This window comes from Talpa europaea, assembly GCF_964194135.1.
Source record: "Talpa europaea genome assembly, chromosome: 11".
Lineage (NCBI taxonomy): Eukaryota > Metazoa > Chordata > Mammalia > Eulipotyphla > Talpidae > Talpa > Talpa europaea.
The window spans coordinates 26,184,615-26,206,743 of NC_140078.1; the positions used below are offsets into that span (position 1 = coordinate 26,184,615).

Sequence of the window (22,129 nt, forward strand, 5' to 3'; positions counted from 1 at the left end):
CACCTGAAAAAAGAGGATTTTTTTTTTACCAGAGAAACAGAAATTGGTAATTAACAGTGTGTGGCACAACCCTATTTATAACAGCTTTCTATTTCTTTTTTTTTTTTTGGTTCCTTTAAAAAGAGATCAAATTGTATTTATGAATTTTCACTGTTGCTGTTTCCTGCATTTTTTACTGTAAGTAGGTCGCACAATAACTACCCTTTGCCATTCATCCATGAGGTTGTTCTGATGACTGTAATTGTGACTATAATATGATTATATTGTACATGGATGTGAAGTCTGCCCTTGGAGGTTATTAGTTTCATGTCCACATGAAGCATTTATTGAGAAGTGTTCTAAAAGGCTTAAAAATTGTTGTGCTTCAGAACCATGACTTTAATGGTAAAATAAGAAATCAGGACTGTTAGTATTATAGGACACAGTGGCTAGTAAGGCAAAACCATGACCAGAAAGAACAATAATAAACTGTGAAGTGAAACAATAAGACCAAGTCGAGGGCTCTACAGAGAACAACAAAGCACAGGACAGCAGTGCAGGCAAATGAAAGGCCAGGCCAGCAGAGCCGTCCCCCCTGCTCCTGCAATTGTGAAACATGGACCAGAAATAGAAAAGCTTTGGCTTTGAAATAATCCTTGTACGCATCCTGTGTTGGGGTGGTCTTTGAAGCTTGACAGAGATATGAAGGAAATTAAGAAAAGCAGGAAGCAAATAGAAAAAGGAGCAACTCAAGGAAAGGAAATTGAACAACAGCATCTACAGGAGAGCTTAACCGAGTCACTTCCATTCGGTCAGAAAGATGACAAGGCAGAGTGACTTTCTGACAGCTGGAAACTTGTAAACTGTTCCAGTACTAAGTGTTAGACCAGGAAATTGAGTTGACACTATAGCAGGTAATATTAAAGATAATTTCAATCTTCTTATAAAGATCAACTCAAGTTCTTTACATTTTCTTTCTTATAAAGAAGAAAGCATTGCCACACTTGCCAGAGGTTACTGAGGGAAATAAGGTTCCTTTTCTCCTGTCTTGTAGATGGGATGAACAGTTTTCTATTCAGAGAGAAAAGGTCACTTTTCTCTCAGAGCAAAAACTATGTATTACCCCACATCAGATTTCTTCCCATTTTTCAGCTTTTTACCATGATGTTGAATATAATAATTTGCTTTCTCTTCATTTATTCTTACTCTGCAATAATGTATAAATGTTTTTAAACTCCTTCAAAACAGAGAAAACCTCATTTTACATGTCTATTTTCTCCTGAACTTGTTTTGAACTGTTCTGAACTCCAGGCACAATCTGCATAATTTTCCAAATCTTTGGTAACCAAACAAGTTCTATAACAGAATGAATAGGTCTAAAATTCTTTTTAACAAAAGTAATTTGAAAAGATAGCGGTTCTCCAGCAGCAAGGAAGGGTTCTGGCTAGATTAATTCAAAGTATAATTTTACTAACCCTTTTACTCAACCATATTTTTATGATTTAGAAAGATCAACTCAAGGTCTTTACATTTTTACCATTCTGTAACAGTACAATTGTAGGAGAATATGCCTCAACCAAAACAGATTAAAAGTCCATTTCAGCCCTACCTGGTTACAAAGGAGTTAAAGTTTCATCCCTATCAAGCTATTGCCAGCCACTGTAGCATCAGTTCAATCCCCTGCCAGGGAGCTGACCCACATGGTGCAGCAGACCTCTCCTGTCTCTCCTGCTGCTCCCCTTAGCAGTGTATTTCAGTGTATTTCAGCAGTGTATTTCACTTGTTCTGCTCCCCACTCTGTCTCTGGTGAATCCTCTCACCCCCCGCACCTCTGGCCTAGACTCCAGTTCTTGTATGCATAAATAAATAAAAAATAAATCTCTTTTTAAAAATCCATTTCATTTATACACATGGGCCAAGAATTTCAGTCCTGCTAGTGCATAGTTGATAAGAGATTAAGTTTGGCCAGCCACAGTGTGAAAATTTATTTTAGAAAACCCCTGTTTGTGACATGTACCATGTCTATTTCATATGTAAACTCCATTTGTTCCATTAAAAAAGACATGCAGTGGGTCTATTCCTTTATGTGCAATTTGTGAGGACAGTTGGGACAAATGGAAGTAGGTGATTCCTAAAGGCAACTTATAAAATATATAAACATCTGAGCCCTCCATTTGACATAAAATTGTGTTGTACATTCCTGTGTATTAGTCCCACTGAAGCTTATTAAAGTGCAAACAGCAGTAGTTATCCTTAAAAGAGAACATCAGCCCCTTCTCCCTTCTCGGCAGAGTTGCAAATTCTGGAGAAATATTCAGCTGCATGTTTCTTGGCAATGAGATGTTGACTCAGTCCCTGAATGTTTGCTGTTTTCAGCTCTGTTCAAGGTGTGTCTTTTTATGAACTTGATCATAGCAGCGTTCCTAAAATGGATACAATAAACCCTGTTATTCAACTCAGTGACATAATTGGTTTCCTTGGGATTTTCATACCTGGGTTTGCCAAAACCAATAGGAAAGGGTTTAATATGTACCAAAGGTTTAGAAACAACTCAAGAACCCAACTGCCAGTGCAGAAAAATCATGCCTTTTATGGTCCTGATCAACTCTGAATTGATTCATTGTGAAAAGGACCTTCAGCCTCTTTCCTAACAGTACGCAGAGATTTCTTTTAATGTGTTGGAAAAAATCATTAATTGGGAATTACCCTGAATCTGCTGCAAATATTCCAAGGTGTATTGATCATTTTGTAGCTACTGCCTCTTACTTCAAGAAGAATCATCTTTTGAGGGAACGTTTTAATGAACCATCTCTGTAACCTCATGAAACAGTCAATAAATGTGTAATTTGCTTTTCCTCTGACACTTAATTTGTCTTTGATGCTTCTTAAAACACAGGTTTTTCTGTTGTAATTTAGCTCATCAGCAAGAGAGAATTCCAGGAAGCTTAAATCATTTTAATTTATACCCAAAGAACCCAGTGCTTTTTTCCCTCCTCCCAAGGAATAGAGAAGGATTTTCCTCATTTCCCCTCTGACATCTTTGCTGCAGGGTGAGTGACTCACCTCCCTGGTGGAAGATAGTCTTGTCAGACATGCCACTGGGCCATGAGGCAGAAGCCTCAATGCAGTTATTTCAGTCCTGCCTTCCCAACAATCAGGGAGAAAGCGACTAACATGGGGATTTAAAACCTTCTTTCTTACATGATTCATTTGTGCCTCCTCTAATCTTTTGCAACTCAATGGGAAAATGTGGGCTGTCCCTGCCAACATCCATTGGGCTTCTCAGAGAAGCCAGACCACAGAGTACAGACTGACAGCCTTTTGACTTATTATTAAAGTCCTGGTTGACCACACTATGAGTTAATTTTTTTTTTCCTGTGGAAGGAAAATTATTTCTCATTTTTTATCAGTATGAAGAATTACCTTTATGTGTGTCTATAGGTAGATAGATGGATATATAGAGACATAGGTATTTTCCATTATTTTGTTGAGTATAAAACATAGATATGTTTTCTCTCCTGCTGGAAAATACTAAAGTATTAGAACAATTTAACTCCCTCTGTTACCCTCTCAACTTACTTTTGGAGTGTATTTTCAGTCTGTAAACTTCCAAATCTACGCAACATTATTTTTCAATATTATACAGTCAGAGTGTATTTGTATTCATCTAGATCTTCACAAGTGTCTTCACTAAACTTCTTTCTTGTGTCTCACACAGTCCATTTGGGGTCATTATTTTCCACATGCCTCAGAAGTTCCTTTTCTGTTGTCTGGAGGGTAGTGAAGTCTTGGTGGGGGAGGTTTTCGCTTATGTCTGAAAAATGTCTGCATTCTATCTTTAATTTGGCATGATACTTTCACTGGGCATAGAATGTTTAGTTGGCAGCATTTTCAGTGAGTGCATTGAAGATAAAATTCCACCGTCCATTGGTTTCAATTGGTAGTCAATTGTTAATCTTAGTTTAGTTCTTTTGACCATAATTTGTATCCTTTTGCCTTTGCTTGCATTCAAGATTTTTTTTTTTTTACGATTTATAGTTTTCCTATAATGTGTCTAAATATAAGTTTGGAATGAATGGATGAATAACTTTCATTAGTTCTAGAAAAACTTAGCCATCATGTCAGCAGATGTGGCTTCTATCACTTTTTTTTTTGGCTTTCCCTCTATGATTCTGAATTCTATGTATACAAATAACGTAAACCATACCTTCATACTCCATCTTCCTCTGTCTTTTAACTCTTCTTAGTCTTTTCTATCTTTTTATCTCTCTATGCTACCCTATGGACAAATGTTTTGATCCTTTTTCTGATTCACTGATTTTTTTTCCACACTGCTTTTCTGCTACCCACTGCATTTTTTTTATTTAACTTTTGTATTTCATATTTAGAAGTACTATTTGGTTTAATCTTAAACCTACAATTTATATTCTTAATCTGCTATCAGGAAGGTTTCCTGGGAGATTCCTCATTTTGGGTGGGTAGCAGGCTTTGCATTTTAGCCTCAACCAACAAGGCTGCCAAAAGACGAACTGAAAATTTCCAGCATTTACAAAAGTCCATCAGGACAAATGCAACTCCCTTGCTTATGACCTGTTTGGGTTTGACGTACCTTCACTTTGGGCCTGATCATTCTTAAATTTTTGTGGTTATAAGTTGTTTCTTTTGTTTTGTTTTTTAAGAACTGTATTTCAATATCAAATCCAGCATTTTAAATTTTCCAGTGGGAAGGTTGAATCAAATATCCTAAGCAGCCAATATCAGAAATGGAAAGCCCATACACGGGAGATTGCATGTGTATTCCAGGGAATTGGCTCCTGCAACCATTTGGGCTGGCTGTGCAGTCTCCTCCAAAATTCTGTCCGCCTATAATGCTAACCCTAGCAGGCAGGCATTCCAGAAGGGATTACCAGCAGTCTCAATAACCAATATAAACTGCAGGAACTGGGACTCTCTGTCACAATTAACATGTGCATGTGTGTGTACAAATACACAAACCTGGCCCAGGATTCTGAACAACTAAGGAAGAATTAAGGTGAAGGAGAAGTGTATCATATCAATAAGACTAGTAAACAGATCAGCAGCAATGTGTGTGTTACAAAATGGCTGCTGTCTTCTTCATCAACCCTCCAAATCTTGGGAGAATCTCCCTGGCAATCCTGCCTAACTGGACACATGCAAAAAGGGGACACTGAGAAATGTCATTTAGCCTAGCCAAGTTGGCAAATGACAATCATCACATGGTTATTAAAGAATTGGAAGATTTCAAATTCAAAAGAAAGTTTAATTTTTCCTGAAAAACTAGATTATTTGATAACAGTGTAAGGGAATCTCTAGAACTGAGTAGAGGTTGCCCTCTCAGCCTGCTGCCAGCCGACTTCATGGATTTCTGTTATATGTTGGCCACTCTGTGGCAACTAAGCTTGAGATTAAAACAAAATTAGAACTTAGATTCACATGAATACCTTTGATTCCTCACTCTTTTCTTTACCCGGTTAAATTTCTTTCCTCTTCCTTTCATCTTACTTTTCTTTCCTGAAGATGAGAAAATGTGCGGATGCAGTGATGGTTGTGTTGGGTGGAGGGAGGGAGCCAAAGAGAATACTCACTGCCAACCAGAGTAGAGTGTCTTCCCAGAGTCTTCCCAGTAAGCATCAAGTTTCCCGGGATGAGATAGACTTTAATCCTATTGATTTCCACTTGCTTATGAATCATACACAAAGGAGTCCACATGCCATGGATGGACAACAAAATCTTTTCAGTTCACTACAATGTGTACGTCTGTGTGCCTGACATTGTGTATGATTTATATGAATTTTGCCAACACTACTTTGGTATTTTATTCCTAGCATATCTATAGTTTGTTTTAAAGCCATGTTTTGGTATAACTAAGATAGTGAAAATAGTCAAACATATACCCTATATGCTTTTTATAGCAAAAAAAAATGTAAAAATGTAATTGATTTCAGGAAACCACTACCTAATTTCACTATGGTCTTCAATATTTTAACATAGAAAGGCCAAATTCAAGCCAAGAAAATTATTTTACCTCTAAAATATCCAAAGAGGAAAATATTGTACTATGAAATATTTGGTCAAGTGGCATATGGACACCAGAGAAAAAGCAAAGGGCAAAGACAAGACTACTCTGCTGAAAAAAATATATGCTCAAGAGCATTTCAGTTCAAAAATAGGAAATTTCAGAGCAAGAGACACAGTCTCTATTTTCCACACATTATTCCTAATGCCAAATTACTGTAACATGTCTACCACTTTGAATCCTGCATAGGCATTTTCTGTCAACAAAAATCAATTCAAAGTCTTCTGTATTATTATAATCAATATTTTAGCAAGGATGTTTGAATTTGTAGCTAAAACTAAGGTTCAGATAAAATGTTTATATTTTAAAGAATCCTATCAATACGGGTAATTTTAACTTTTGCTCATTAGTGTCTTGTGATAGAATGATTAACAATAGGGAATGTTTGTGGTTGTTTGGATGGATTCTCTTATTATGTGCTCTCTGTGACCATTATACACACAAATGCACACACACTCAAACACCAATAACTTTATGCTATTGGAGGGAATTTTAGCATGTTTTAGCCTTTGAGTATCAAAGGTTAAATGCAATTTCCCCTAGCTCATTATGCTAGTATGTAGAAATTTGCTTCTAAGAGTGTAACCAATAATGTGTGTGCATGTTTTTGCTAACATATAAAGAATAGGAGACATATTGTCTTCTAGCTTTGTTTTCTCTGTCCTTCCTTTTTCTTTGAACCTTACATATTACCAAAAATAAAAAAGTAGTCCTTAAGTTTTGGGAAATACATACTGAGCTGTTGCAATTCTTAAATTTATTATTGGATCTTTGTTTTGGAAGGAACAAAAACATTCTAGGACTTGTGAAATATTATGAAGCTATTCAGACAATTTTGTCATGCTTAAGGTGCCTGCCCCAGTGCAACCACCCCAACTGAAGTCACTACCCTGTCTCCCCTTTTCTAATTAGCCTCCTAATTTGTCTCCCCACTTCCACATATGAGCACTTGAAATCTATTCCCTACACAGCAACCAGAGTCATCCCTTCAGAACTTGCATTAACTCAAATCAATTCTCTGTTTAAGACCCTCACTGCCTTCCCCCTCAGAACAAAAGCCTACAAGATCTATTATGATCTGAACCCACTTTTCTGTGCCCCCTTTTGTTTCCTCATTGACCTACTCTCCAATCAGACCTTCCTGAGCTGTTTGCTGGGCCCCAGTAAGCCAGGCCAACCACACCTTGGGTGGTTGCACGGACTGTTTACTCTGCCCAGAAAGCTCAACTCCCAAGTGTCTTCTTTGGCAACTCTCCAGTCTCTTAAGTCTTTGTTCTACTCTGAATTCTTAGAGTCTTTCTATGACCACTTGACTTAAACCTGGAAAGCCCTCCATCATTCTCCCATCCCTGGGATCCCCTCTCTATTTTATTTTGCTCTACTTTTTGTTTTTTTCATAGTATTTTTCACCTCTCACTGGGCCATTTCCTACTTTTTTCATTGTGTTGTTCAGTGTTGGTCCCTCCAATTGCACAGTGAGCTCCACGAGGGCAGATACTACACTTGTGTCACTCACTGATGCCCAGGAGTTCTACATAACCAAGAACAATGCCTGCCAATTCTTGGTGCTCAATATGTATTTTTGAATGAATGACTATGTGGAGGACTAACAGAATTAAGTTTGTGTACTAAAAGATCTTTCTAGGAAAAGTAGGACCATTAAGTCCATATTCTTTGGGCTGCCTTGTTACCTGAACAAACTGCTATCAGTTATTACACATCATCTTTCCTCAAGTTTTTTGAAGGTAGTGGGAGTTTGTGAAGAATTTGTCTAAAGTAACAGTTGTAATCATATTTAATATCCAATCCCCACAGAGCATAGGGAGGGGCCAAGGAGAACACAACTGCCAAGTCCATTGCATATTCCATAAGCGAGAAGAGGGTTTGGAGGAGTTAAAGGTGTTGGCGGTTTTAAATCTCCATTCTAGATGTCACTCTAAGAAGGCTCCCAGACAAATAATTTGAAACATCAATTGACTTAGAAATCAATTTCAATGCCACAAAAATGACAGCCTCCCTTTTTTTCCACACAGGGGGAAGGTTCCTCCTCATTCTTGTCGGAAACTTGCCATGAGGATCCCTCTGTTCCCCCCAACCTTACTTCCCCCAACCCTCAAGCTCTCAAGTGGTGACCACCGTCCTTCCGGCCAGGTAGGACTGGATGGGATGGGTCGCTTCTGAGAGAAAGCTGGCCTGTGGTGCTCTGGTTTACAGGCATTCTGGACCTGCTCCTTTGTTCTTCACCCTTCCTTTCTCTCTAGTGCCATCTTATTTGTCCTGTAGTTCTCAGCCACACAGTGATACACTCCTCCACTTTACCTGTTTTCCTCTGGCCTTTATTTCTTCATCATCATTCTCTCTCATCTTGACATAATCCATTCTACTACATTATTTTCTTCACCTTTCTTCTTTTTGTTTTACTATTTGCAAAAGTGGCTTCCATTTTCATTGTGATCTCTATTATACTGAACTATTTCTACTTTTGGAACATTTTTTAAGTTTCTACTTCTCCCTGCGCAGGCTTCCTACAGCTTTAATTATCTTAAAATCCAATGGGATTAAATCAGGGTCTTAACTCCACTTAACACTTCCTTTTAAAATTCACTTCAAATTCATTTTACTTCTACATGATCTTCTGTGTTAAGGGGCTAGACAGCTCAGAAATTCCCGATTCTCTAGAATCTTAAAACTACTCACTGATAGGCATACTTTTACCAAGGGGTGTTGGTTGAGACAATCTGGACCTTGAAATTGGAGAGGACTTTAATGTGCTGGAGGAGATACATCTTGTAATCTATTGTCTTCCTGTGGCAAATAATAAAATTGGCCTATCTCATTCCATGGGAGTATATTTCAGGAATGAAAGAGACGTGCTTGTGATTATAAAGAAAGCCAACTGCTATTCAGCTGTGTTGAAAATAGAATGCTATATAGGCTTATACTGGTTTTGTCTTCAAATATTTGTTGATCTGTGAAGCCATACAGTTCAGATGTATGTCCAAGAATTAATGAAGACAAAATCTTTGCTGAGAAAGTGTTGTCCATTCTTCCTCTTTCTGTACATCCGTTTTTACATAAAATTATGCTATAGAGCCTCCCTGATGACACAAGGGGTTAAGCACCGCACTATGAAGCAATCCTCAGCCTCTGCAGCACAAGTTTGATCTCCAGCTGGCCAGGGAGAAACCCACATGACGAGGCAGACCTCTCCTGGCTCACCCGCTGCTCCACTCAGCAGTGTATTTCAATCAGTCTGCCTGTTCTGTTCCCCTCTCTGTCTCTGGTGAATCCTCTCAACCCACCCCCTGACATCTCTGGCCTGTTCCTCAGCTCTTGTATGCATAAATACATAATTCTTTTTTAAAAATTATGCTATAGCTTAGTGCTATTCAAACTTTAATGAGTGTATGAATTTTCTGGAGATCTTATGAAAATGTAGGTTCTGATTCTAGAGGTTTGGGTGGGGTCTGACACCTTTCTAACTTCCTTCCAGGGTAAGCCCAAAGTTGCCGTGTTTTCTTAGACCCGATTTCTCTGTTGGGGTCTAGTATGTTTTTACTGCCTGGCTTAGGCATCTGGAAAAATTATAAGTATCTTCTTTGTATTTTATTGCATTTTTAATTTTTTGGCCTAGTCACAGCTATGACACTCTGGTAGCTTTTTATTTTCTGCTACTAACTATAACACTAGGGAGAAGCAGAGAATTCCATTTCTAGCAAAGCAACAGTCTGGGAAAGAATGCTCTTCTACTTATATCCTCTCAATGGTGCTAATCTTGTTCCTATAGTGACCTTTGACATAAAGTCCACATCACCAGGTAGGGTAGAGGAGGGGTGAATAATATCCATTTCTCTAGGAAGGTAACAGGGAGACCTTGAAAATATCCTCTTCTTTTGGCTATAATATTTGTACTGTCTTTTAAATCAATTATAAACATCACAGGATTTTTCTTGTTGCACTTGTTATTGTGCTTGTATTTTGAGAATAACCATGAAACATTTAATAGCACAATGTTGAATTCCCTTAGAGGAAGTAAATGAAAGAGGAGCTCAGAAGTCATGCCTTGACTTTTGTTTTTCAAAACAAATGCAATAAAGACATGAATGTTAAGTTTTTGTCCCTGAATCCTATCAGAGTTATGATGCCCAGATCAGGGACATTAAAAAATTTTTGCCTAGCACTTAAATAAAAATAATAACAACTAGCATTTATGAGTACTTACTATGTTGCCAAACACCTTCCAAGCACATCACATCTATTAGTCTCATCAGGTTCAAAAAGACGAATGAACTTTACTAAGTTCATACAAAAAATGCCAGCCCTTGAAGAACCAATGATTATGTCCTTCAACTTTCTCAGTAAATATCTGAAGCCATGTTTTTATGATCTGGATGTCAGGGGTGTGATAATACGTTTCTCACACTTTACAGACATGCAAAGAATGAAGATATGGCATTTGGGCCTGTTTATACCCATCTGTAAAATAGAGAGACTACCAATCTCTCTGTTGGAACAAACAAATCTCTGAGTGGTTAGAAGAAATAGCAACCAGACTCATAACCCAAAAGCTGATTCATTTGCCAGTGGCACACCCCAAGATTACAACCAGATCTTTCCAAGATCACAACCAGATCTTGCCAGGGATTTAGCCTCCAGACTAATCACAACAGCAAAAGGCATCAATAGCCTACACAGGAAGTTCAAGTTTCTCAAAATCACTTATTCTGAACAAATGTCTTAGAGAAGAGCAGCTCGAGAACCAGACTTTAGAAGATTCCCAGCCCTGTAAAACAGACAGGACTCACCTCAAGGAAGCCACAGTTGGACCCACTGATGACAGGCAGCTGTTTTCTGTGTTTACCACATCCTGCAGGGAGCCAGGCCAAGGAGAAGGTGAAGGAGAGTCAGACATGGTGTGGCTAGCATGGCAGATTAAGAGGGATTTGACACAATCTTCTCTGTCCATAGTTGCTGCAGGTGCCCAGACCCCCTCATTAAAGCAGAGGCCTTGAAGAAAGGCCTTCCTTTTCTCACCTTGAACGTCTTCCTCCTTCTCTTCCACCTACTCACATGCCATCCAGCATACAAGTGTTGGTGTTGAATTAAACCAGAAATGAAATGGCACTTCTTCCCTTGAAATCTCTCTGCACTCTTTCCTTGTAAGTCTTTCTTCACCCAACCCTAGACTGGCATCCTGGCTACCTAAAACCTACTTCTGCCACTTGAAAATGTGTACACTGAGTTATTTGAGAGAGGAGATAAGGCACACGCTGGGCTTTGCTCCAGGTCCTATTTTTATTTGTTAAACAGTTGCTTTTATGGTTTTCATTTATTCATTCTAGTAATATTAATTTGGCCTTAACATTTACCCCTGAGGATACTAGGATATCTCAAGGAACATCTCCAAAGAGAAACATCTCCTTTCAGATGACATTTAAGTCTCAGTCCTAGCACAGGAAGGGGCTTTTCCTAGAGATGTGACAAATGACCCTGTTCTCATTTTGTTCTGGAGTTAGAGGCCAGGGAACTGCTCTCGGCTAACTTATGAAAGATTTAAGCAGGAAACAAAGAAAAGTTTCCAAGAGTCAAAATATCTAAATACCTAAATTGATTTCCGAGGCTTATTCTGTGTCTCTTTGAAGATCTTTAAAGATAGTAACAAAGAGCCTGTCTACAGCAGCGGGTTGTATGTGCCTGGGTGTCTTTTTTATGATCTCCTTTGAGTCCATGAAGAATATGATTTATTAACACCAGAAATTTGCCACTAAAATAATAGGTATGAGGTCCAGAGAATTCAAGGTGGTGGAGGACTCATTAAATAGGGTTGCATAAATATCATGCTGAAAGATTTAATGAGTCCATGGGGTCACTTATAGAACAGAGCAGAGATGACCTAGAAAAAATAAATTAGAATCGATATTGTGCTTCTGAATTAACAACTATGGATTGCTATATTAACACCTGAGAGATAATTCCTATAATTATACCTTAATGATGTGGTGGTCTCAACCAAGGGACAATGGAATTCGCTCATTTTTAGTTTTTGCACAGCAGTAATAAAGATAAATACACATGTGCGTGTGTTTATATTCTCTATTTCTACTTAAACCATGAATGCATTAAGTAGCTAAAAGTAAGGTATATTGTGTTAATGTTTTATTATTTCAGCTATGATTTATTAAATGTCTATGACATAAATAGTAGTACTACTAGGCTAAGTGCTGGGGAAATAAAACAATGCAAAAAGATGGAACGTCACACCCTACCTCATTGCTTACAGACTAATGCAGCTCTGCCCTATAGAACTTTCTACAAGGATGGAAATGTTACAAGTCTGAGTGTTGAATGCTGTAACCACTAGTCAAGTCACAGGTGGCTCTTTAGTTTTTGAAATGTGGCTAATGCCACCAAGGATTGAATTTTAAATTCTATTTAAATGTAAGTATAAACAGACACATGTGGCCAATGGCAGTGCAGATAGCTAGCATTCTGAACCTTAATTTCTAATATATACTCCTCCTTTCTACAAAGGATTTGTGTTGGGACAAAACGCTGTCTTCATTATTATAACAAGAGTTGTTTACAGGTAAGGAAGAACTGACACATTCTGGGGAAACCAAGGAGAGCTTCGCTGAGGTGACAACCCCTAATTTTAAGGAGTTTTAGGATTTTAAGTAGAAGTCATCAGGCAGAGGCACAGACATGAAGGCATTCACCCATTTAACAAAACCCAAGTGCCAATATCATGGTGTGGCTTTAGAATGGCAAGTAATTGCATTACTTATACATTGTCTGAGCTTAGTCCACCATAACAAAATGTCACAGAGTGGCTTTCCCAAACCACAGAAATCTGTTTTCTCACAGTTCTAATCTGAAGTCCAAGACCAAGGTGGCAGCAGGGTTGGTCTCTGTGAGACCTGTCTCCTTGGCTTGAGGATGGTGCCCTGTTGGGGGTCCTCAAACAGCCTTTGACCTGCATGTGAGGAATAGGAGAGGGAGTAGTGGTGTCTCTGCCTCTTTTTATATGGACACTAGTTCTGTATGATTAGGGTCCTACTCAGTGACCTCATTTAACCTTAATGACTTCCTGAAAGACCCATCTCCAGTAGACTCACAAGGGGAGTTAGCACCCAACACAATTCATAACACATGTCAGTCAGTGAGCAAATATCTTTTTGCTGTGTTTTTCCCCAACAGAAATAGAGACAGAGATATATATCACAGCTCATAAAAATTTGTAGAAAATTATCTACTAGTGCAGTATCTGGTGATTTTAATCACTGTTTTTGAGTAGCTATAGATAGATAGCACAGAGTTCTAGAAACTTAACTGGTATGAAAAACACCTATGTGTTACAGAACTCAAATGTAATTAAATATTGCTTTAGCAAATAGTAATATTAATTTTCCTTTGCTCTTTGAGGACAAACCAATGGTGAGCTGAACTGTCTGTACTAGCTCCAGAGTCCTCATTTTAAATTTTCCAAGAATTTTGTGAGCCAGTTGTTAAACACAGCCATTATTTAAAAGTCATTATAGAAACCTACAATTAAATTATATTAAAACAAGGTAACAAATGCCTCAAAGTCATCACTTGCTAATTACTTAAGACATTTCACTATGTTCTTTGCTCCCCATAGTTTATACTTCAACTCTATCTATGTGGTAGTCATGCTGGGGTGCTGCCAGGAGAACCCAACTCTTTGTTAAAAAGAACTACTTTGGTAACTTGAAATTGGCCATTATTGGAATATTTTCACCATGGAAAAGAGCAAACACTACAAATTGGCTCTTTCTTTTTTTTTTTTCCCTAAGAAAGCCACCTATTAAAATTTATCAGCATGCTACTGACATAAACCTTATAGTTTATGACATAGAGCTTTCCCAGAATTTATGCAAAGTTCCTATTTCATCTTACCCTAGTTGAAACCATGATAATACATCCTTTAAAAAATATATAATTTTTTTATTTATTTATGCATTCAAGAGCTGGGGTGCAGGCCAGAGGTGCAGGGGGGTGAGAGCATTCACCAGAGACAGAGTGGGGAGCAGAACAGATGGAATTTCCAACATGCTCTGCTGAAGGGAGCAGCAGGCGAGACAGGAGAGGTCTGCTGTGCCATGTGGGTTAGCTCTCTGGCCAGGGACTGACTCAGGCCAGGCCACAGTGGCTGGTGATAGCTTGATAGCACTGAGACTTTAACCCCTGTGCCACCAGGGTGGCTCCAAATAACACATCCTTTTGAACCAACATTTTCTGCTGAAATATAATTTATGTTTTCTTTGTTGCCTCCATGAAAAAGGGGGCTATTCTGCCCTGCTGGCCTTTGAGCTTTCAGGCCTTGCATATAAAGTGTTTGGGTGGACGACAAGAGAAAAGTCACCTAAAACAAGAAGCTGCTATTGACAGCATTTTTGCAAATCATGTCTTCCACCTGATAATTGTCTCAACCGTAACATAATATCCATCCCACTGCTGATAGGCAGTGAACACTCACTTGCCTTATTTGTTTTACAGGCACCGCTTTTTTTTACCCATGAAAGATTTTAAGTGACAATAACTGAGATAGAACAAAATCTAGGGTAAACAGGAGTTTGGGGATTAATGTAGAAAACATTTCTCTCCAGTGTTGCCCTTTTCTCTAATGCTAATCAAGGAAGGAGTTGCTCAGACCTTGAAAATGAAAGCCAGTTGGCAGAATTTGTACCAAACCTTTTTTTTTAAAGATTAATTTATTTATGCATTACAAGAACTAGGGTGCAGGCCAGAGGTACAAGGGGGTGAGAGGATTCACCAGAGACTGAGTGGGGAGCAGAATAGGCATATCTACTGAAATACACTGCTGCCAGGAGCAGCAGGTGAGAGAAAAGAGGTCTTCCAAGGCTCCTTGGCAGTCTGGGGATCAAACCTGTGCTGCAGTGACAGTTCTCAATTTCCTAACCAGGTCATTCACTTCAAATTTCCACCAGAGTGCATCTTGCTTTCTGAGGAAAGCCTTGTTCATTAATGATCTCTTCAATCATCATAACATTTTATGCAGCTGTTATGAGGTTGATTATGGAAAGAGAAATTCAAGCAGACAAGATTAAGTGATCTGAAAGTGCACCCTCTCACCAGGTAAAGCATCTGTGCACAGAACTGTGACAATCAAATCTCCAGATTGAATTGGAGTCTGGATAAGATCCTCAATGGGTAGAGGGAAAAGAGAAGGGACCCCAGGTCTCAGTTCCAGATGCTCTTAATTGTTAGACTTGTGGTCAAGGAAGCAAACCTGGGACAGAAAAGTACAACCTGTGAGGTGGGAGGCAGATGGAAGGTCAGAGAAGCCAAGAGGTTTCAGGCACCTCTATAAAAGAAGCAATCCATTGTATCTATAGCAGGTGAGTGGGTCATTGTCACTGATGCCTCTGGTGTTAGTGAAGGTCAGTGGACATGGGTTGGGGGTGGGAGGCAGATAAGAAGGGGATGAACAGAAAATGGGGAATTTGAGACTCCTGGTCTAACCCTCTTCCAGAAGTTCAGACTGAAAGGGAAACAGAAAATTGGAATAGTCATGAAGGACTAGAGGAAATAAGAGGAAAATCCAATGAAAAGAGATTAATGAGTACTTATAATTTATATCATCTAGTTTGTCCTGCAACTTTTAAATAAACCAATTGTCAGGGAAGAATTTGGGGAGTATTTCACCTACTTAATGGTTGGCAGTGTTGTTTTTTCCTCTGGTGAGTCTCTAAGTAGAAGAGTAATACCTTAGTGGGTGTGTGGTATAACCTACCAAGAACAATAAAGGGTTTTCCTAGATGCTGTTAAGTGTGAGTTTGTTTTCTCTTAATATTTAGCACATTGATAACAATACTTACATGACTTTGACAGTGATCCCCAGAGCTACGCAGAAGGCCGGGAAGCCTGCATCACTGCTTCATGAACAATCCAGAAGCTCCCACATTTGCCAGCCTGTCATTTGAATTCATCCTCCCTAGCATAGCAGTGAAAAAATTTTGCACTAGTAAACTGATATATTTTCTTTCCCTCTTAAGATCCCCTGGCCAATCCTGAGCCAAAGCCATGTCGTGGCTCTAGGAAAGGAAAAGATGGAACTCCTTCAGGGAGAAGATTCTCAGTAGCGGGGCAGAAATCTTGAAAAACAGATATTACAAGTGAGGAAGTGATTTCTCCAAATTGCTTTAACTTCTTTTAATACAGAAGCCAGGCCTGAGGGACTAGAGTCTTATAAGCACCTAAGGATGACAGGATAGAGAAGAAGAGGACATTCTGTCTCTTCCAGTCCCAGGAATTATGGGAAGAAGAAGGGGAGAGAGAACAGAGCAGGAGGCAGGACTTGTATGTGCCTTTCTAACATCTACTCCCCAGGCCAAAATCTGGAAGGTTCTGGATATTGCTCATGGTACCCAGCATCCTGTGTGTCTTAGGAGGGAATGCAAAGTTCTTCCATGCCTTCATGATAGAAAATGGTGGTGTTGAGGAGGCTGGTGGAAACCTATGAACAAGAAAAAGAGGGTCCCTTAGGTCAGTTGCCCCACACCATATACTCAAGCAGAGGCTACCAATCAATGACCCTAGATCAGTCATTTCACAGTAGAGACCTGTGAGTCCATAGAGGGGAGCCTGGTGTGTCTGAACCTGCCACCTTCCTTCCTCTTGGAAAACATTCAGTTCTATAACAGACTTAGCCTCTACTGGAGCAGCTGCAAAAGGAAAGGAAAAGTTTGAAAGGCTGAGATTTACCCAAAAACACTGATTCATGTGAGAGACTTTTTAAACAAATCTTAAAAGGAATAGAGCTTAGAAGCAACTCTAAGGAAATTGTCTATTTCCTTAATAGTCAGAAAGGTCAGGATAGCTTTCCTGCCTGTTACTGAAAATCTGACACCTACACCTTCAGGGAGAGTGGTTTGGGAAGTGTTTCTGCTGTGACTTAAATTACAGCCATTTCATGGGCAGAAGGCTCAGGGCTGTGTAAGCAATGCCACCTACTCAACTGAAAGGGAATGGATGCCTGGGAGTTTTCTAACCTGATTGCAGGTTTCCTGGATACGTGTCCTCTCCTGACCCAACACCTGCTGTGACAGAGAGATGTTTGTAATGAGGTGAATAACAAACAGTTTTATAAAGGTTGGTCACAGGGGAACAAAAGCAACAACTCACCTGGGTGGAATGAACCTTTTCCTGTTTTCTTTTATGATTTTCTCTACTAAATTTAAACTCTTATCAGAAGCTTTGGCAAGATTCTAGTCAAAGGCTTTAGGCTCACGTTTTTAGAAGAAAAAGTGTTTGCTCTTGCATGGCTGAAAATCATGCTCAATTCTGAATTATAACCAGAATATCTTTTTATGTCTGTTTCACATGTAAGAGCACAGAATATCCTTTCGTAAGATCAGCTCTAAAATAAAATATTCCTAATAGGCAAATTAATTAGACTGGCTCTTCCAGCCACTTTTCTGAGGCTATTTCTACAGATGGATCCTGTAGATTTATTCATAGATGGATGCATCCCCTGGTGAGGACACAGTGTCGCCAAACCTTCCATGTGACACACAGGTCTTCTCTCTGTCCAAATGGGACTGCCACAGCTGGAGCTCAACTTGGGGATGGAAATGATTCTTTTTCTTTTTCTATAAACTCTGTGTGTCAATGTATTGTTGGGTGTGTTTGTATTGGTTAGAACTTTTAATATGATTATTTATGTATCTATAATTATTTAGCATTTTAATCCTATGTGGGAGGAAAAAACTATTATGTTAGATTTTCCAAAAATCTAACTATTAGATTTTTATTGAAAGCAATTCTAACACCTAGATTTCTAACCTTGAAATTAAAGTGCTCATTCATTTACCAAAGAGAAGAATAGAAAATAGGCTTTCTTTTTTTTAATAAGTTACTGAAATTTATTTTTTTTAAATAATAAATTTTATTTTTATATTCCCCATACAATTGCAACCCCCCCATTCTGACCCCAATCCCTCCCCTCCCGCCCCCCACCCCCCAAAAAGTGTCTCTGGTTCATAGTTTTTTGTTGAAATAGGCTTTCTTTTTAACACCATTTATCATTTTAAATTAGAGGGCAGTGGGTTTGATAGCAACATTCCATCCTTCCATCTGTTCATTCACCCCTCTGTGAAATCTGTAATGTATACTTGCACATGTATGTGTGTAATATGTGTGCTAATATATGTATATATGTAAACCTATTTAAACATATTTATGATATATATGTGTGCATATATCTGTAAACCTATTTATAAAAGGCAGATTTACTCACTGATTTCATATATATCTTTACTGAAAAAAAAAATGTGTTGGTACTTGGAAGCTGTTGCCAGTACAATTGTACGATAACACAGTCCAGAGATTGGAGAGGTGCTCCTGAATAGCCTCTTGTCCTCTTTGAATTTTGTATCACTTGCATTACCTATGTCTTAAATTTGTTAATCCATTTTTTTTCAAATTACATATAGACATTATTCATGTCCTTCTATGACACCAGAAAACAGAGTCCCAAGCAAGTATATTTCACTGTGTCTTATTGTACCTCTTCTCCACACTAGCTACCCAGGTAAAAGCTCATTATTTAAAAATTCCCAGCCACCTTGATTTCAGGTTACATACCTCCCTTCACTATTGTACAGATGTTAAATAAATGGAATTCTGCCCTGTGGCATTGTTTGCCCCAATTATTTAGCATTTTAATTCCACTGTGCTCCTGCCTTTATTTATTTTCAGGATAAATCTGGGGAAATGCTGTTCCTGGACATAACCTTGAGGGTTTTACTTTCCTCAACTCTTATGTCCAGGAACAGCATTTCCCCAGATTTATCCTCCTTGACTTAACATAAGATTTTCCCATTATACTTTTGGCAACATCTTGTGTTCAGACTATAGTGCTGTGCTCTACTATTTTCATTATTCACACCAAATGTGTTGATGGGTCATGGGCAAATTAAAATTATAACCATCCAAAGGAGGGATTTTAAAAAGAGCTATTACTAGTCCTGGCAAATCGAAGATAGAGAATTTTAGAAAATTACATAAGCAATGCAAAAAGGTTTGAAATAAATTAGGTTTACATCTTCATTCAGCAGATGTGAAAAGAAGCCCAGAAAAATCCACTGCAGTTAGTGACCAGGCAGGATCAGGTCACACTTACTAACTCCCACTCTCTTAATTTGCTGTCGCTTCCTCACTCCCAGCCACTGTCTGCTTCCAGTCCTATTCCATCTTAGTGATTTGCAATACAAGACAAGAAGTAAGGCCTATAAATATTTGAATGTTAAAAAATTATCTGGTGATTGTAAGACAATTGAAAACATATAAGTCACTGTTTTCTTCTATAGTGACATCAATAGTCTATGTACCTACATATATGGTAATTTATTTTTATAATTATCTATATAATATAAAATAACAGAAACCATAAAATAGGGCACACATTTATAAAGTCTATGTATAGATATTCTAAAAGAGGCTTGTGTATTTTTGTGGGACAGAATCCTAAAGGAGATATTTAAGTGGTTTCTCATAAAATGATAGTGAAAGAAAAAAACAGTCTAAGAAGACAAAAGAGGACTTAACAGTGTACAGGAGATCAAGAAATAGTTAGAAGACAGAAATTAAAAGGAAACCTGGGAACTGATTTTGCAGAGGAAAAAAAGAAAAGGAAGAAAGTTGAGTGGACAGAGCCCAGTCCCAAGCCAACAAGGGCACTGGAAAGAGGAAACTCAGAAAGCAAATCATCAAAGCAAAGTGATAGAACATGTTTTCATAACTGAGGAACATTAGTTACCAGATTGAAGTGACAAACTGAGCACCCGCAATAAGAAAAGAAAAGAGTCACAGTAGGACCCAAAGTTGGGAAATTTTAGAACACCAAAAGAAAGAGAATTTTCTAAATACTTCCCAAAAGAAAAATGCAAGTCACAAATTGAAAGTGGTAACAGGATGAGAGAATGTGATCAGCTACAGAGAATCTGCAAGTTTGTAGGCAGTAAAGCAAAGCTTGCAAAATTTTGAAATAATTTAATGAAGGTCTCTATAGTCAGACTATTTATCAAAGAGAGCAAAATAAAAACACATCCAAGTATGCAGACTGTCATACCATGATATATTTTTCTAAGTTGCAAAGCAAATTCTGTTTCTGTCTGTGTATGTGCATGATATGAATAAGAATAAATAGAGAATTTCTGGGTATTTACTTCTAAGTGATGGTTGATTTAAGGGAAGGGGCTGAGATTGTGAAGGTGCTTTATAGCTACGGGCATTGGGTATTTACATTTATATGTGTATTATCTGCATGGTCAAAAATAATCTGCTTTCATGTAAAAGATTCCACTACTGCTGAAAGTTAGTTTTAAGTGGGAGATTGTTTGAAATGTTAAGATTTTCTCTCACTGTTCATCTGTTTCTACTTCTTTCAAGTGCCCTCTTTCTATTTTTAGCTTTTAAAAATCCAACATACGCTAAAAGGAGCCATTATGCTTCCTTGATATCACATTTCTGTTAATGAACCTTTCAAACTTGATTGGTTTTTAGTAAAATTGCAGTGATTCTGAAGCATCCTTGAAGTCACCTGTTTCCCTCACGCATATAAAAACCCACATGTCTTCTTGATATGGTCTAAGATGTGAAGATATCAAAAAAGCAAAGTAGAAAGACTTGAGTTTCCAACAAAAACTCTGTAGAATTTTTAAAATATGTTTAAATGATCTATGAATGGGCATAAAATTAAGAAATGTCTGAAGGACAAAGTCCAAGTGAAATTAGGCACCCAGAGAGGGAGACAGAACAGCTGTAAGATATGTGAAATTCCAACAGATTAAGAAAAAGACAATAAATAAAAAATTGGGCAAGAAGCAAAATAAATGCTTCTTATATGGAGAAGAACAAAAGTCAGCAAATAAATAGATTCAACTTCATTACTAATCAAGGAAATGCATATTTTTTTAAAGATTTATTTATTTACGCAAGAACCAGGGTATAGGCCAAATGTGTGGGAGGGTGAGAGGATTCACCAGAGATAGAGTGGGGAACAGAACAGGCAGACTGACTGAAATACACTGCTGAGGGGAACAGCGGGAGAGACAGGAGAGGTCTGCTGTGCCATGTGGGTTTCTCCCCAGCCGGCCAGGATGAAACCCGCACTGCAGAGACGACAGACAGCTTCACAGTACAGCGCTCAACTGCCTGCGCCACCAGGGAGACACCAAGGAAATGCATATTTAAACCATAATAATATATTATTTTTGCATACCAACAGTGTGGTGATTTTCAAATTTAATGATATCAAGTGATTTCCAAGGATATGGTAGATTTGAGGCAACTACCAACTGTTAGTGAGTGTGTACACTGTGAAAAATAACAAGATTATCTAAGGAAGTTGAAGATAAGTATTCTCTAGAACCAGAAATTCCTCATCCAGGTAGAAACTCCCTAGAACAATTCTTGCCTCTATGCATCAGGAGAGTTGCACCAGAATGTTCCTAGCGATGTTATTTGTAGTAGCAAAAACACTGGAAATAACACAGCTAAGCTTCAAGAGCAGAATGAAGAAATTTTTTACATACCTCTAAAAGAGCATTTAACACATGTGACATATAGATGACAAGTTGGATAAATTTCAACAAATAACAACATACAGTGTGACTCCAATGCAAACATGGAATTCTTTCATATTACGAAAATTATAAAACAAAAAATCAAAACTGCATTTACTCAGGAGATCAAGGAGAAGCAGTGGGAACTGGAAGCCTAATTTGCTTTTTTCTTTTTGGTAAATCTGTCAATTGTGTTTATTGCCTCATTATTCTTTATATTTTATGTATATTTTACCTTTTTTCACATCTACTCATTGTTTAAGAGACATGGTGTTTCTTTTAAAAAATTACTGAGATTTAATTGACAATATTAATTTCAGGGGTCAAACAATTCAATTTGATATTTGTATGTGTAATGAAATGATCACAAGTTTAGTTACCATCCATCATCACACATATTATTGTTTCCCTTGAACTCTCACCAACCTTCAAATATACATCACAG

General features: G+C 38.1%; 1 protein-coding gene across 2 annotated transcripts in view; it reads left to right on the plus strand.

The window, feature by feature from the left end:
* The window catches only part of PLCB1 (phospholipase C beta 1), a gene marked incomplete at both ends in the record, with an annotated part of 613,641 nt that overhangs the window by 551,842 nt on the left and 39,670 nt on the right, over positions 1-22,129 (plus strand). Inside the window, one exon of one of the 2 annotated variants that reach the window (XM_084247879.1) lies at positions 8,110-8,208. The exons of the other annotated variant lie outside the window; for it this stretch is intronic. Within the exon in view, the coding sequence (XP_084104005.1) occupies positions 8,110-8,208 (99 nt within the window). Of the gene's footprint in view, positions 1-8,109; positions 8,209-22,129 lie in introns of those variants that run through there. 2 annotated transcript variants of the gene reach the window in all.